Here is a 16731-nt window from a genome sequence, read left to right on the forward strand (position 1 = left end):
TTTTTTTTTTTTCCTCAGAGGACCACAGGATGGAGTCAGAGCAGGACTCCACAGCAGGTGGTGCCACTCAGCTCTGACGTCCTGTCTGCACACAAACACCCACAGACACGAGCTGAAAAGAACGTGGGGGGAGCGGGTAACAGATGAATTCCCGTCATTCCAATGGAGAAGTTCTGTGGAGAGTCCCAGTGAGAGGGTGGCAGCTCAGGTCGGGTGGGCACTGTCCTCAGGCACCAGACTTGTCGTCAGGAGGTCTGGCTGCTGTCCTGACTCTGTCACTTGGTTGTGACCAACTGATTTTGACAAGCTAATTGCGCCTGTGTAGACTTTTCCTCATCTAAAAGCTGGAGGACCCACTCGCCCTCCAGCAGAATGGAATGCTCCCCTCCCCTGGACACTCGGCCACCCTTCCTCACAGCCCTCAGGGTGTGCCCCCAGGGTTAAGTGGGGGTTTTTTCTGCAGTGGATGTGAAGTACATCAGCTCTGGCTGTTCCCCCACAGTAGCTGGATGCAAATACCAGAAGGGCGGGAGTCAGGAGGGAAAGCCTCAGCCGGGAAGAGGCTGGGTCTCCGCATCACTGGAGAACCGCTCACCAGTCCCTGAAGCAAACGATAAACTTGTGTTATGACGGAGCCACTGTGGATTTGTACCTATTGTTTGAGCAGTTTAGCTCACCCCAGCTGCCTCCAGGGCTGTGAGGCTTAAAAGCCCAGAGTCAGGAGAATCAAGTTTGACTCAAAGTTTTGCACGGATGTACACACGATGGGCATTTTACCAGAACATGTGAGGTGGGTGAACTTCATTGTGAAGCTCTCTTCAAGGAACCCTTTGGGAAATCCTTTCTTCGGTTTTACGGGTTGTATTTTAAACCTTTATTGTTCTGCTGCTTCTCAGCTTTCCGTCACTGTAACAAAATACCCGAGGTAGTCAGCTAATAAAGAGGAAAGGCTTGTTTCGGCTTCCACTCCATGATCAGTTGGGCCTGTGGTGAGACAGCATATCGTAATGGGTGGGTGTGGCAGAGAAAATGGTCACCAACCAGGGAGCAAAGAGAACAGAGAAGGGAGTTGGGGGTCCCTTAGTCCCCTTTACAGGCCTATCTCCAGTGATCCAAAGGCCTCCTACTGAGCCCTTCCCAACAGAACCAAAGCCTTTGACACATTGGCCTGTGGAGACATTCCAAGCCCCAACTACCATTAAAACAGAACTTTTGCATTTCAGCCCTGGACATCACCTAACATTTGGATGAGTGTCTTATTCAGTTCTTGGTCTTGTAGCAGAAAGAGGGTGGGGTCTTAGTTAGGGTTCCTGTTGCTGTAGAGGAGGAAAGGGTTTGTTTTACTCACACTTCCAGTGGTTCTCAGCCTTCCTAACGCCGCAGCCCTTTAATACAGTTCCTCATACTGTGGTGACCCCTAACCATAAGATTATTTTCGTTGGTACTTCATAACTAATTTTGCTATTGTTATGGATCGTACTGTAAATATCTGTGTTTTCCGGTGGTCTTAGGCAACCCCTGCGAAAGGGTCGTTCAATGCCCCCCGCCAAGGGCCTTGCAACCCACAAGCTGAGAACCGATGATATGACAGTTCATCAAAAGCAATGAAGGCAGAAATTCCTCAAGCAGGGCAGGATCCTGGAGGCAGGAGCTGATGCAGAGGTCGTGGAGGAGGGCTGCTGACTGATTTGCCCATCGTGGCTTGCTCAGCCTGCTTTCTTATAGAACCCAGGACCACTACTGAGGGCTGGCACCACCCAAAATGGGCTGGGCCCTCTCCCATCAACCATTAAGAAAACGCCTTAGAGCTTGATCGTATGGAGGCATTGTCTGAGTTGAGGTTCCCTCCTTTCAAATAACTTTAGCTTATGTCAAGTTGACATGAAATGAGCCAGCACGGTGGGGTGGGTCATCTTCCCCATTAGATGTGAGGCTCAAAAAAGGTTAAGTGGGTTGTGTGTAGGCTGACAAAGGCTGTCTAGTCACACCAGAGCGCCTCGGGAGCCCGCACCACCCCAGGAGCTAAGACAGGCCTTGGCCTGGTCAGGGGCGGAGTCACTGTAGAACTGCCAGGGGTGGAGGCCACCACTGGCAGTCAGAGAATCATGTTCTCTCAGAAGATGTTGGAAGAGTGGGGGTGGGGGTGCAAATCTCACACAGCTGAATCCTGCTCTGCCCATCGCTATGATCCAAGGAAGATTTTTTTTTTTTTTTCAAATGGGGCACTTCCTGTCTAGGCTGATACCTGTGATAGCTGGGCTCAGAGCTCCCTGGTAAGTTGGACCAGGACTCTATGTGTCATTCTGGCCAGAGTTGCTTCTTCCGGTGTCCCAGTTCTAGTTCTGAGCCTGAGGACCTGGGAGAGGCAGCCAGAGAAGAAGCAATGGACCTTATTTTACTGTCAACTGGGTCATGTGCAGGAGTGCCAGGGTGTGTAAGAGGGAGACATTCAGGCCAGCGGCTGCTCACTGCTGACCTCCTAGAAGCCGAAAGTGGGAGACCTCATGTGCATGACCTTGGAACTCTTAGGAACCCCACAAATCAAATCTGTTATCCTCTGAGGAAGGAGTACGAACAGTGGCAGACTGGGGCAATACAAATGCCATTGTCACGTCTCACACTGAAGATGTCACTAGCTCAGTGGTGTGGGTCGCCTAGGCACCCGTTCCACTGTGGAACCTGGCGAGCTCTGCCAATCAAGCTTGCCGTAAGCTGGTGGTGTAGTCAGAGGAACAGCTGAAATGGCAGGAAGGGGGAGGAGAGAAAGAGATGCTTATTCAAGTGTTGGCTTAGAAGACTGTGGAGACAGCCTTGGCCCAAGGTCTAGAGACCCAGGAGAGCTAGTGGTGTGGCTGGTTTTGAACTCTGTCCCCGGGCCATGACTTGACCTTGATCTGTCTTGATATCAGATCATCTGTGGTTACCTGCAGAGCCCTTGACAAGATCGGGCCTATTAGCATTCCCTTGAAGAAAGAGGCAGCATCATCAGAACCTAACCTATGATTCCAGGCACCACTCCCCGCTGTCCCCTCCCGGCTTCCTGTGATCTGGGGAGGTACTGGAGTCTATAAGGTGGAAGGCTGACAGGGGGGTTCCAGTGACATAGCTTTTCAGAGTTCCCATGTTGGCATGGGACTTTGCTGTGATGTTGCTGCCTTTGAGTCACCCCCCTCCTGTAAGTAACCCTATGCTGCTGTTAGGAACCCTAACAGGCTCATTTGTTTACGAGTTGGGCTTGAATGGAATAGCTTGTTTGGTCTGCTGATGTCCTACCTGGAGCAAATGGGTGTTTCTTGGCACCTCTCCAGGAAAGGTAGTAACAGTTTCGGTTGAAAGAAAGAACTGATGCTTCCGCTCTAATACAAAGGTGGGGAAAAGATGGCGGATGACCCTGCTCCAGTCACTGGGCGGGAGGACTGTCCTCACTCAGTCTTCAGCCCTCAAGGCTTCTGCTGACTGGCCAAGACCCAACTACCCACCTGAAGTAAGACAAGATTGCAAATGACAGAGTAATGCTTATTACTCAAATGCCTGGATACCACATGACAGACAAGTTAACACATAAAATTAACTATCACGGGCACATCATCCTGTTTTGTTCTGAGAGGCAGCTGTTGAACATTTCCTAACACACCATGTGGTGATATTTTATTTGTTTGTTAGTAAATAAAGTTTGCCTGGAGATCAGAGGAAATAGCAAGCCGTTTTAAGTAAACACAAAAGTCAGGCAGTGGTAGCACACGCCCTTAATCTGATCACCTGGCAGGGTCTCTGTGTGTTCAAGGCCATATTAGGGAACAGAGCTAAGCGTGGTGAAACACACCTTTAATCCCAGTACCAACCATAGAGACCTGGAGGTCTGTACAGACAGGCAGTGACAAGGAAGTGAGGTAGCTGGGCTAAGAGTCAATGAGAGGGCAGAACAGCAAGGCAATAAAGGTGCGTGTAGACAGGAAGCTCACACTTTGGAAGCTGCGGCATGGTGAGATAAGGTTAGCTGGTGGCTGTTCGATTCCTCTGATCTCTGTCAGATTTTCACCCCTATTTCTGGCTCTGTGTTTTTTATTTAATAAGACTACTTAGAAATTTGTCTACACACCATGTATCAGATGTCTTCAGCACACACCTAAATGCAAGGTCAGCAGGAAGTAGCCCCACACCCCTAGGTCCAGGACAGTCACCTCTCTGATTTACATCACTGGAAGCCCCCCAGCATTCTACACCCCATCTGTCCTCAGTTTGGTTGACTCCCCTTTCTCTGGATGAGTCTGCAGCGGTCTAGGAAGAGAGTGGACCAGTAGGGCCTGAGCAACAGGTAAATGGAAGAGGAGGAACTCACAGGGCCAAGCTGGATACAGCACCTTCAGAGTAAAGGATACAACAGGACCAGAAGTGGGAGCAGGATTGCTCAGGCTTGGGCAGTTCTTACTAAGCTGCTCACAATGATGAGGACCAAAGATCCAAACTCTGGATGAAAGGGGCCCCAGGCATGGTGGTACATGCCGATGATCCTGGCTACTTGGGGTACTGAAGAGGACAGTCACTCAAGCACGTGAGTTTAAGGCCACCCTGAGCAACATAACAAGACTGTTTAAAAACAAATTGTCTTGGGATTGAGGCTATAGTTTAGTGGTAGTGTCTTAGTTAGGGTTACTATTGCTGTGACAAAATGCCATGGCCAAAAGCCACTTGGGGAGGAAAGGGTTTGTTTCATTCACACTTCCATATAACAGTTCATCATCAAACGCAGCCAGGACAGGAACTCACACAGGGCACAGGATCCTGGAGGCGGGAGCTGATGCAGAGGCTGTGGAGGAGTGCTGCTTGCTGGCTTGCTCGGCCTGACTTTTCTTCTTTCTTTTTAAAGACTGGGTCACTCTTTGCCCTAACTGTCCTGGAACTCGCTCTGTAGACCAGGCTGGCCTCAAACTCACAGAGACCCACCTGTCTCTACCACCCAAGCACTGTGTTTAAAGGCATGGGCCACCACACCAGGCTTCAGCCTGCTTTCTGATAAAACTCATGACTACCAGGGTGGCACCACCCACAATGGGCTGGGTCCTCCCACATCATTGAGAAAATACTTACATTCTTGGCTACAGCCTGATCTTACAGAGGCATTTTCTCAGTTGGGGTTCCCTCCTCTCAGATGTCTCTAGCACATCTCAAGTTGAAGCAAAAACTAGCCAGCATAGGGAAAGTGTTGGCTTTGCATGCACAAGGCCCTGGATTTCAGCCCCGGTGACACTGTGGACTCCCCAAGAACGCACTGCAGAGCGTTCATAGTGATCAACCCGTTACCCTCGGTTGGTAAGAAAAACGCAGTTCTGTGTTTAGTAAAGGAAAGGTGCTGGGCATCCTCCGTGAATGTACGCCAGTCTGAACCTCACTTTCTCTGTCACATAAACAGCCATACAAGCCATGCTCAGTTCTACCAAAGTATCGCCAGTGCCCACCTGCTCCTGGGCACTAGCTGGGCACTAGGATTTAAACTAGGACTATCTTCATGAGATGCCCAACTCATTGTATCAGGGGTGGTCCACATTGGGGGGTCTGATAGCATGACTTCAAAGGGGCAACTTCTCCCTGCTCAGGACATCTCACAACCTGGCAGGATTCCACACCTGAGTGACGGAAATTGCTGGGCAATTAGAGAGATGCTAGAACCTGATGCAACTTTTGTAAGATTTATGTGTCTGACATTCACTCAACCCAGCTCCTCAGAGACAGAACTAGAATGGATGGTTACTAGATGTTTATGTGCTGCTGGCTATGAAGTTCTTTGTTCCCCAAAACAAATCATTTAGGAAAAGTCCAGCATATAATCAATATGGAGCTGCTTGGAGTTTAGTGGGCAGAGCCAGGATCCAGCCTCATGACCCCCTCCCTGCTGGCCTTCTCCATGGGTTGCTAGAGGCCTCAGAAGGGCCCAGGTTCCAAACCTCAGCTCTCAAGTGTTTGCTCAAGCCCTGTCCAGGTGGAAGGCTAAAGACAAGAAGCCTCACATCGGCTTCACACTCAAAGGAGCCTTTTACAATCGGAGACAGGTGTAACTATTGCCGGGGAGTAGAAGAGTGGTCTCCAAACTGAGGTGCCCAAACCAGGGTGTGAACTAACGACCCACTGGGCTGTCAGAAAAGATGTCAGTGTTTATCTTGGTATGTCCTTTCCCAGACGCCACCCCCAACCCTGAGCTAAAGACCTGAGTACAAGTGGTTTACTAGGAGGTAAAGAAAACACCGGGAGGAACGTGGGGAGGAATGGCGGTGAAAGTGAGCACTATCAGTCAGCTTGCCCTGTGGGCAACTAGGGTCACCTAAGCCTGTGGAGAACACACTTCAGCTCTGCCTGAGCACCGAGAAGCTGGGGATTTTGATATACCAGCTCCTGCAGGTATGGTGTCCCTGGGACTTCTCGTAAAGCCTGCCCTGGCAGTCTGACGAGCCTGTAAGAGGTGGGAATCCTACAACACGCGTGACTTTCGTAACACGTGCCAGCTCATGGGTTACCTCCGGGCAAAATATTTAAACAAACTTCCCAGGGTTCTCACCTACAAAGGCAAGGGTTTCCAATCTGCTCACCTTTTCTATGGTGATGGCAAGTGCCAGTGATACAAGAGCTGGCCAAAATATTTCCTAAAATGCACTCATTCTATAAGGCAGTCTTTTTAAAGTTTTATTGCAGTTATTTTTTAACTTTCAAAAAAGATTTATTTTTTCTTTTATATGAGACCCAAGACCCACAGAAAAGCTGGATGATATGATGTGTGCTCTAACTCCAAGAGGCAGAGTCAGGGGCTCCCTAGCTACTACAGATGACATTTTAAATTTCAGTTTGCAGAGCTGTGTTTCTAGTCTATGGAAAGTTGATCGGATAGACTGATCTTATTTCCTATTAAATTGCTAAATTAACTGTCAGGCCAGTTTGAAGAGTCAGTGGGGTCAGCTTTTACAGAGAGGATTTTGTTATCTCTGTGAATAGAGACGGTTTCTCTCCTCCCACAACAGCCACGTTAGCACAAGTGAGGGAGCAACTGGGGAGACAAAACCCGCTCTGAAGGAAGTATCTACTATGTTTTATTATGTGAGTTCTGTGGCTGAGTCCACTGGGTCCCAGCACCCTCTTCTCTGGGGACAACCCTCTTCCCCCCACCCCCCTCAGCTCTCATTGATGTAGAAGCAAGGCAGGATGTTGTCACCCGCCCGCCCACGGACCCGCCTGACTATACTTGTGTGCCCACAGTGCTGACTCTGGGGTGCAGAGGCTCTTTCAGTTGCTGGACACTACCTAGAGGTCAGCAGTCTTCTCCTTGCAGGAAGCCCTGTTGAGCTTCCAGAAGCATCCTAGCATGGAGGTGGGGTGTTCCTGCAGGGGCCTAGACTGCTGTGTAGCAAATGTTCCCCTCCCACCTCCTCTGGGACAACAATGGGCTGGGTACCCACGCTCTGGCTTAACAGTGGAAGGTTTCCAGGGAGTCACCCACATGCCCCTCTTCCCCTCACCTACTGTCTGGCTCCCAAATTCATGTCACCAGCTGACTGGAATGCTCAGGACAATGGATCTCTTGTAACAAGATACCTGGCCCCCAACTGTCCCAGCAGACTTTGTGACTTTTGGCCACAGGGCTGCCGCAAAGATGACCCTCCTGGTCTCTCCCCTCTCCCAGGCATTCTCCGAGACCCCTGCTTCCTTTCCCATCCTCTCATCCCAAGACTTCTCTTCAGGCCTTGGGCCCTCTGGTCACATCAGGCTGTCCTTCGCGAGTGGCCTTAAGGAACAGGATCTGAATTGTAATCCACAGTTGGAGGGCATTTGCCCTTTGTAAAAGGTGTAATCCGTTCCCTGTAAAAAAAAGAGAGAAAGAAAAATATGGACACAATCCCTCGCAAGACAGTGAGTTCCCCATCCATGGGTGGATGAGTAGGTGGTCGTTAGCCGTGCATCACAGGGAATCCTACCTTGGTTGAGAGGCCAAGATTCATGACCTCCAGAAAGGACCCCTTTCTAAGGAAGGTATCTCTACTTTGTACCCATTTCATCGCAGTCAGAATGTCTTATAAGAATTCCAAGGGAAAAACACATAAAGTCTAACTAGACTAGCCAGAATTGGTGAGGTCCAGCCTCAGCAAGAGACTCTGACTCAATAAATAAAGCAGAGAGTGGTCGAGGAAAACACCCGATATAAACTTGAGGCCTCTACACAGATATAAACACATGTGCATGGGCACACACACACACACACACACGAACACATTTTATACACATGCAAAACAGACACACACACACACAAAAACAACTGAGCAAGCTGGCCGTGGTGGCACGTGCCATCTCAGTACTTGGGATGTAGAGGTGGGAAGTTGGGCCAACCTCAATTACACAGTGAACTTGAGGCCAGGCTGAGCTATGTGAGACCCTGTCTAAAAATGAAAGAAAAGACAAAAGAAAATCAGCCACTGATGTACAGTGGCTCATGCCTGGAACCTCAGTACTTGGTTAGCTGAGGTAAGGGGATCACCATCAGTTTGAGGCCAGCCTGGGCTACATAGTGAGTTTCAGGACAGCTTGGGCTACAGAGTGAGTCCTCTCAAAAATCAAATAAACAAACAAAACCATAGCATCTGGAAGATAATACAGCCCTGCCCTGAGAGGGAAACTGAGGCTTAGAGAGAGGAGGGCAAGCTTGCATGAGGTCATCTAAGGCCAGGGTCAGGGCCAGCACCCCTGAGCTTCCAACCTCAGTCCCATGCTCCTTCCACCGTTTAGATAGTGAACCAGGAGTTGAACACCCTGCCCCTGCTCAGGACTGTATCTCCATCCTGCAGGCAACTTGGAAATGGTTTTCTTATAGGAACCCCTAACTACCTGTGACCAACAGCAGCTAGCGGCCATTGTCACATGCGTCACACTCTCAGTGACTGCCTGTTTTCCCCACTGAACAGGCAGGGTCTCCATGGAGACAGGGCTGTGGTTGTTACATGCTTTTGTTCCGAACCCTCAGTCATGACCCGGGGCTGCGTGGCTATGCTACAGATCTTAGTCAAAGGGTAAAGGAGGGAGAGAGGGTTCATCAGAGTAAAGGGGCCTCTCCTGCCACCCATGGGTCTGTGTCTCAGGTCTCTGCACCCCTCCCTATACCCTCATCGCTCGTCTAGACTTGGAGACAGAATCTTTGTCTCTGTCCCTCTCTCTCCATCCACCCACCTGAAACACAAGAGTTACTTCCCATTAAAATCTTTTGGAGTACCTGGGAGACAATATTCACTTGTATTTGTAAATACAATGTCTAAGAAAGGACTTAGGCCAATAATATTTAAAGAATTTTTAAAATGTGGGGCCAGAGAGATGGCTCAGAGCTGAATGCAGAGGGTCCACATTCAGTTCCCAGCATTCACATCAGAAGGCTCACAACCACAAATAACTCCAGCACCTCCTTCCCTGTGGTTAGAAGCCTCCAGCCCCTGTGGGCACCTGCACCCCTGTGGGCACCTGCACCCCCGTGGGCACCTGCATCCCTGTGGGCACCTGCACCCCTGTGGGCACCTGCACCCCTGTGGGCACACCCACAGACACAGATGACACAGACACATAGGTAAAAATTGAAAATAAAGACAAAGGATTCTTCAAACATAATATATATATATATATGCAGCCTGCTCTTTAAAACAAATAAATAAAAAGCATTGAAAATACTTCAGCAAAGAAGTGAAAAAAATGTTCAACATCCTGTCATGAAGAGATGCAAATTCGAACCATGGCGAAACAATTAGAATGACAAAAATTCAAAACGCGACGTTACCACCGATGTGGTGGGGCTGGGCTGTGGCTCGTGGTAGAGTGCTTGTCTAGCATGCACAAGACACAGGGTTCAATCCCCAGCACCACCAAACACATTACAAAAACAAAACCAGGGTGTGATGCAAGCAAACCCTCACACATTGCTGGTGAAATACAGACAGGACAGCATCCCCAAATACTTAGAGACCGCTGCATGTGCATCTGCCAAATGAACTAAAGCGTCCTGTTCTGGGCCAGTTACCAGAAAGAAATGAAAACCTGGCTATACAGAGAGCTGTGTGAGCTCCTTAAGGCAACTTTCATAAACGCTGAGATGGGAACAAAAGGCAGCCTATCCACACGCTCGGACACACCGGCAACAGGGGAACAACCGCCGCTACAACACGGGCAACTTCAAGAGCACTGCGTAAAATGAAAGGGAAAGACGTGTCCGTGCGTGGTCGATTCCGCTCGGGAATGGCAAACACATTAGTCATCGGCGTGGGCACAGTGCATCGACACAGGCAGCGTGGAGGAACTTCCCTCCGTGTGGTTTCACAACTGTGTGCACTTGTCAAACTCAGAAACCAGGAGCTGAAGAGACAGCTCGATGAGTGAAGTGCCTGCCATGCATACAGGATTAGCTGGGTTTGATCTCCAGCACCCACATAGGAAGGTAGGCATGCAGCATGCACTTGTTATCCCAGCATGCACTTGTTATCCCAGCATGCACTTGTTATCCCAGCATGCACTTGTTAGTTATCCCAGCACTGCAGAGGTGGAGACAAGCAGATCTCAGGCTTGCTGGCCAGTCAGCCTAGTCTAGCCGGTGAGCTCCAGACGGATGACAGATCCCATCCCCCAGATAAGGTGGACAGTATTCCTGAGAAATGACACCGAAGTTTGTCCCTCTAGCTTCCACATGCACAAACACATTTTTCAAATTAGGGGCTAGAGGACGGCTTAGTGGTTGTCTTAGTGAGGGTTTCTGTTGCTGTGGAGAGACACCATGACCACAGCAACTCTTACAAAGGAAAACATTTCATTGGGGCTGGTTTACAGTTTCAGAGGTTTAGTCCATTATTGTCAATCAATGGTGGGAAGCATGGAGGCATGCAGACAGACATGGTGCTAGAGAAGGAGCTGAGAGTTCTACATTTTGATCCACAGGCAGCAGAAGGAGGTTGTGTGCTACATTGGGCAAAACTTGAGCATATAAACCCTCAAAGCCTGCCCTCACAGTGACACACTTCCTCCAACAAGGCCACACCTCCTAATAGTGCCACTCCCTATGGGCCAAGCATTCAAACACATGAGTCTATGGGGGCCATACCTATTCAAGCCACCACAGTGGTTCAAAGCACATACTGTTCCTGAAGAAGACAAAAGTTCAGTTTCTAGCACCTATACTGAGTGGCTCACAAACGCCTTTAACTCCAACTCCAGGAACTCAGACGCCCTCTTCTGGCCTCTATGGGCACTGCACTCACATACACAAACCCACTCTCAGCTATGCATATACATATATAACTAGAAATTAAAAATAAGTAATAATTTTAAACCTCACAAACTGCATGCCTGAGAAAGGACTTTTATGTATGCAAGTAATACTATTATAAATCTGACTTTTAAGGCTGGGTGTGGTGGCACAGGTCTTTATTCCTAGCATTCAGGAGACAAAGTCAAGGGGATTTCTATGAGTTACAGGCCATCCTGGTCTACATAGTGAGACCTTGTCCAAAAAACAATAATAATAAGTAAATAAAAATATAAATAAGTCTCCGGGTGGTGGTGGAGCATGCCTTTAATCCCAGCACTTGGGAGGCAGAGCCAGGCAGGTCTCTGTGAGTTTGAGGCCAGCTTGGTCTACAGAGTGAGTTCCAGGACAGGCACCAAAACTACACAAAAAAAAACCCTGTCTTGAAAAAAAAATGTGTGTGTGTGTGTGTGTGTGTGTGTGTGTGTGTGTGTGTAAATAAATCTGACTTGTATGAAAACCCATGGCTTCTTATAGAACAAATCCAAGTATTTTAGGTCCATGTCCAAGGCCTTTAGCGACCACTGCACCATCCTTGCCCTGGTCTCACTGTCACTTACCCACTGCACACACCATTCCCAGTGACACTCTCTGGGTTCAGATTAGGGTTGGAGTGCAGGGAGGGGTTTCCTAGAGTCCCTCTTTCCGACTCCAACACCCAAATCTCTCACCAAACAGTATATGCAAATGTCCAGGAAGTGCAGAGAAGTGAGCATGCGTGTGTGTGGGGGGAGCATCAGCATTCATCTGTCTCTGCTTCCTAATGGGAAGACAATGTGACCAGGTGTCTCACCCGCCTACTGCCACAGAAGAGCTGGTCCCACCATTATCTTCTCACATGATGGACTATGTCCACCAACTCCAAGTCACAGTAAACCTGTCCTTCCTCAAGTCACTTTTGGCAGGGACTTTCTTACGGCAATGAGAAAAGTAACTATATAAACACATCAACATTTAAAACACTGTGTATACTATAAACATGCCCCAAGAATGTAAGAATTTATTATTACTATGAACAAGGAGCATTTATGGCTCCACTTTGGGACTTTTTAGGTAAAGAATATGCATTTTTAACTAGAATTCTGAAAGAACAGTGCATCTTCAGTGTTTTGGCAGAAGTGTATTAATGCTTCCATTTCCTTTGAAATTTATCAAAAATAAAAGATGATTAAGAGGAACTGAAGAGAAGGCTCAGTGGTTAAAAACATGTGCTGCTCTTACAGAGGATTTGAGGTTAGCCCCCCATACCCACATCCAGTGGCTCATAACCACTTGTAACTCCATTTCCAGTAGATCTAATGCCCTCTTCTGGCCTCTGCAGGCACTGCACCCATGTGCACATACCCACATACAAAGGCACAAACACATATAATTTAAATTTTTTATATTTTAAAGATGTCTAATAGACAGAGTGACAGACAGAAGACATGCCATTAAGCATTAAAACATTAGTACTGTGATCATTTTGTATAATAATAATTTTGTATGTAAAGGAGAGTACAGGTACATGGATGCTGTGTCATATGTCAAAGGCAACTTTCTTAAGTCTCTTGTCTAATTCCACCATGTAAGCACTAGGGACTGAACTCAGGTCGTCAGGATTGGCAGCAAATGTTTTCCCCCATGAGCCATCTCATCAGCCCATAATAAAATCTAAACGATGTGTCCGTGTAGAGGTGTGCAGTATAAAATCCTTTTAACTTTTCTACATGTTCATTTTTTTTCCATAAAATAAAAACAAAAGAAAGTGTAAATTTCTGCCAAAAAAAAAAAAAAAAACCACCAAAAAACCAGAAGCGTCTCAAGTGTTCCTTTTGTGGTGTTCTCAAGACGCTGGCCCATTTCATTAATGAATGTGTTGGCTCATCATTTAACAAGTGTTCGTGAGCTCCACCTCTGAGTATCAGCAAGACACTGGAGCAAGGGAACAAGACACTCTGTTCAGTTTCACTGTGGGCACGTGAGGAAGCCACAGTACCACAGAGATGCATGTGGCACCCTGGGATGTGCAAGAGGCTAAGAATAAAGAGACATTGTCCAGAAAATCAGGGAAGCTTTTGTATTTACACTGAGCTGTGGCTGATACATAGGCGTTTCCCAGATAAACACTAGAACAGCCATGTACAGTCAATGGCCTTAGGATTAGGCCAGTAAGGGAGATGCCAGCCTGGCATTGGTTCACATGGCTAGAGAGTGGGCCAGCTAGAGTTTTGTTTGTTTGTTTTTGAGACAGTGTCTTACTATGCAGTGTTGTATGGCCTACAGCTTAGTATGTAGACCAGGCTGGCCTCAAATTTAGCAATCCACCTACCCATTGCTGATATTAAAGGTGTACACCACTATACCCCAACAGGGTTTTAGAATCCCAGTTAAGGGCTGGGTGTGGTGTTACATGCCTTTAATCCCAGCACTTGAGGCAGAGATGGGTGGATATCTATGAGTTTGATGTTAGCCTGGTCTACATATTTAGTTCCAAGCCAGTCAGGGCTACATAGAAAGATTCTGTCTCAAAATCGGAAATGTTGTGGGGTATCCACCAGACAAGACTACTTGGACACAGGTTCAAACCAATAGAAAGTCTATACTAGCCAGCCATTGACTACACTGAGTGTTCAGGACCCACGTGCAGTCCCGAGCCTTTCTCAGGGTGAACTCTCAAGCACAAAAAGCACATCCTGGGCTGACACACCTCAGTTAGCAAGAATAGTTAGCCAGAGCCGGGCGGTGGTGGCGCACGCCTTTAATCCCAGCACTTGGGAGGCAGAGGCAGGCGGATCTCTGTGAGTTCGAGGCCAGCCTGGTCTCCAAAGCGAGTTCCAGGAAAGGCACAAAGCTACACAGAGAAACCCTGTCTCGAAAAAACCAAAAAAAAAAAAAAAAAAAAAAAAAAGAATAGTTAGCCAGAAGCAGAACTATAGAAACCAAAAAGCAAGGCCAGTCCAGGGAGGGACTTTCCCAGAGCTATGAACGTTGATGGATTCCATCTTGCAGGTGGTGCTGCCTACATGCTGGGTTCCAAGACTGAAACGGTACTTCCATCATGGAGTCAGTTATACTAAGGTCTGGGGGACTGTAACAAAATAAAATAAAATGTCCTAGCCAAAAGATCCAGAAAGGTAGCCAGATGGAGATCTGTTGTCCAGCTAATGAAGGACCTACTATACACACAGTAGAAAGGACCTACTATACACACAGTAGAAAGGACCTACTACACACACAGTAGAACAAAAAGCAGCCTTTCCCACACAGGACTTAAATCAGAGGTCAGCCCAGTGGGTCCAGCTCAAGAACAAGCAGCTGAGATCTGGAACTGAGACTGAGGAAGATTCAATGGCCTCATATTCTGCACCTCTCCTCTCTCATGCATGCTCTCCCTCACCTGGACTAGAGACAGCGTGCTGGGAAAGGACGTGTCTCACTACCCATGGCCCCATTATTTTTTTTTTTCCGACACAGTGTTTCTCTGTGTAGTTTTTGGTGCCTGTCCTGGATCTCACTCTGTAGACCAGGCTGGCCTTGAACTCACAGAGATCCACCTGGCTCTGCCTCCCGAGTGCTGGGATTAAAGGCGTGTGCCACCACCGCCCGGCTCCACGGCCTCATTCTAACTTGGCCCAGGAAGTGAAAATAATGCACAAGGCCAGAGGCAGAGGCACACACTCCATTCCCTGTGTTGTCTCTGCTCTCCTGCAGGACTTGGCAAATCCCTTCACGCACCGATTCAAACCATGCTTACTCGAGTCATAAGATGGGGAAATGGCAGGCCAACCACTGCTACAGCACCTCTGCCATCTGTGGCCTTACACATTTCACAACAAGTACACAGGAGCAGAGCCACCACCCTGAATAATGGCGGACGTCAACATAAAAGGGTAGTAAGGATCCAGTGAGAAACTCCCCCACCCAGTTTTTATTCATTTTTACTGCTTATTCCTGCTGTTTATAGTGTTTTAATTAAAAAAAAAAATGTGTGTGTGTGTGTGTGTGTGTGTGTGTGTGTGTGTGTACATATACATGGATATAACTGCATGTTGAGGCCAGAAGAGGGTATCAGATCTTCTGGAGCTGGGGTTACAGAAGATTGTGAGCCACTTGGTACATAGGAGCTGGAACTAAACTCCGGTCCTCCAAAAGAGCAGCAAGTGTTCCTAACTACTAAGCCATCTCTTCAACATGCTTTTCTAAATCAAGTGTAAATGTGTGTTTGTGTAGGAGTATGTGTACTTGTGAGTGCAGATGCCCAAGGAGTCCAGAAGAGGGCCTCAGATCCCCTGGAGTTAGAGTTACGGAAAGTTATAAGCCACCGATGTGGGTGCTGGGAACCAAGCTTGGATCCTCTGCTATTACACCAGCTCTTACCTGCAGAGCCATCCCTCCAGTCCCTCCCCTTCCTGCTACTTACAAAAAGCAGTCACAGCTGAGGGTCTTCCTGGGCCAGATTCTTCAGCTGTATTTCACAGGTTTGTACCTACAGTTTTCATTGGAATTACTTTCTAAACAGCTCAAAATTTCAAACTTGGCCGGGCGGTGGTGGCGCACGCCTTTAATCCCAGTACTCAGGAGGCAGAGGCAGGCGGATCTCTGTGAGTTCGAGGCCAGCCTGGGCTACCAAGTGAGTTCCAGGAAAGGCGAAAAGCTACACAGAGAAACCCTGTCTCGAAAAAAAAAAAAATTCAAACTTGGTTATTCTCTCAGACTTAAGAGCTGTTTAGAGGTGTGCTTGCTTGTCTGTTTGTTTTTAAACAGGGTCCAACTATGTAGCCTCTGGCTGACCTGAAACTTGCTATGTAGTCCAGGCTGGCCTTGAATTTATAGAGCTCTACCTGCCTCTTCTGGGGTTAGAGACATCTGTCACACACCTAGCCAGAAGAGGACTTTCTTGACAAGCAAAAGTCGAGGGATAAGAGAAGGTGGGGAAGGATGATGGCATGGGTAACAGCATATGTGTGAAATCCTGTAACTAAGACCACTGTGTGTTCATTAACGGAAAATGTGATTTAAAAAGAAGTGTGCTTTCCATCTTCCACATTCCTGGTTTGAGGAACTGTCCTTTTGGTGTTGACTTCTTGCTTTATCATATTACATTTAGTAAAATGGACATAAACTTTCCTATGAATGACATTTTTAGCTTAGATCCTTTTTGAGATTTTCCTAGACAACCAGTTATGATAAATGTCTCTTAAGTGTCTGAAACAACAGGGTAAAATTTGTCTATCTGAAGCCTCCAAATAATTATTATACCTTCTTATCTGTCATATTTTCAGGCAGACCTATTGAGAATTCCCGTTATAATGTAGAACTGGGTCACTTATTTGAGGTATGTGACAGCTCATGATTGTCGTAACTTCTTCATGGATTTTATCATGATTGAATATTCATCTTCTAGTGGAGTGTGGCGGCACACTCAAGTAATCTCAGAC

The 16731-nt window shown here is 47.7% G+C and overlaps 1 protein-coding gene across 1 annotated transcript in view; it reads right to left on the minus strand.

Annotated features, from left to right (window-relative positions):
• Positions 1-7539: 7539 nt before the first annotated feature.
• Positions 7540-16731, minus strand: part of Cimap2 (ciliary microtubule associated protein 2) — a 30810-nt gene continuing 21618 nt past the window's right edge. Inside the window, exon 10 of the mRNA XM_059256022.1 lies at positions 7540-7842. Within this exon, the coding sequence (XP_059112005.1) occupies positions 7770-7842 (73 nt within the window). The 3' untranslated portion in view covers positions 7540-7769. The remainder of the gene's footprint in view (positions 7843-16731) is intronic.

This window comes from Peromyscus eremicus, chromosome 2, assembly GCF_949786415.1.
Source record: "Peromyscus eremicus chromosome 2, PerEre_H2_v1, whole genome shotgun sequence".
Classification (NCBI taxonomy): Eukaryota; Metazoa; Chordata; class Mammalia; order Rodentia; family Cricetidae; genus Peromyscus; species Peromyscus eremicus.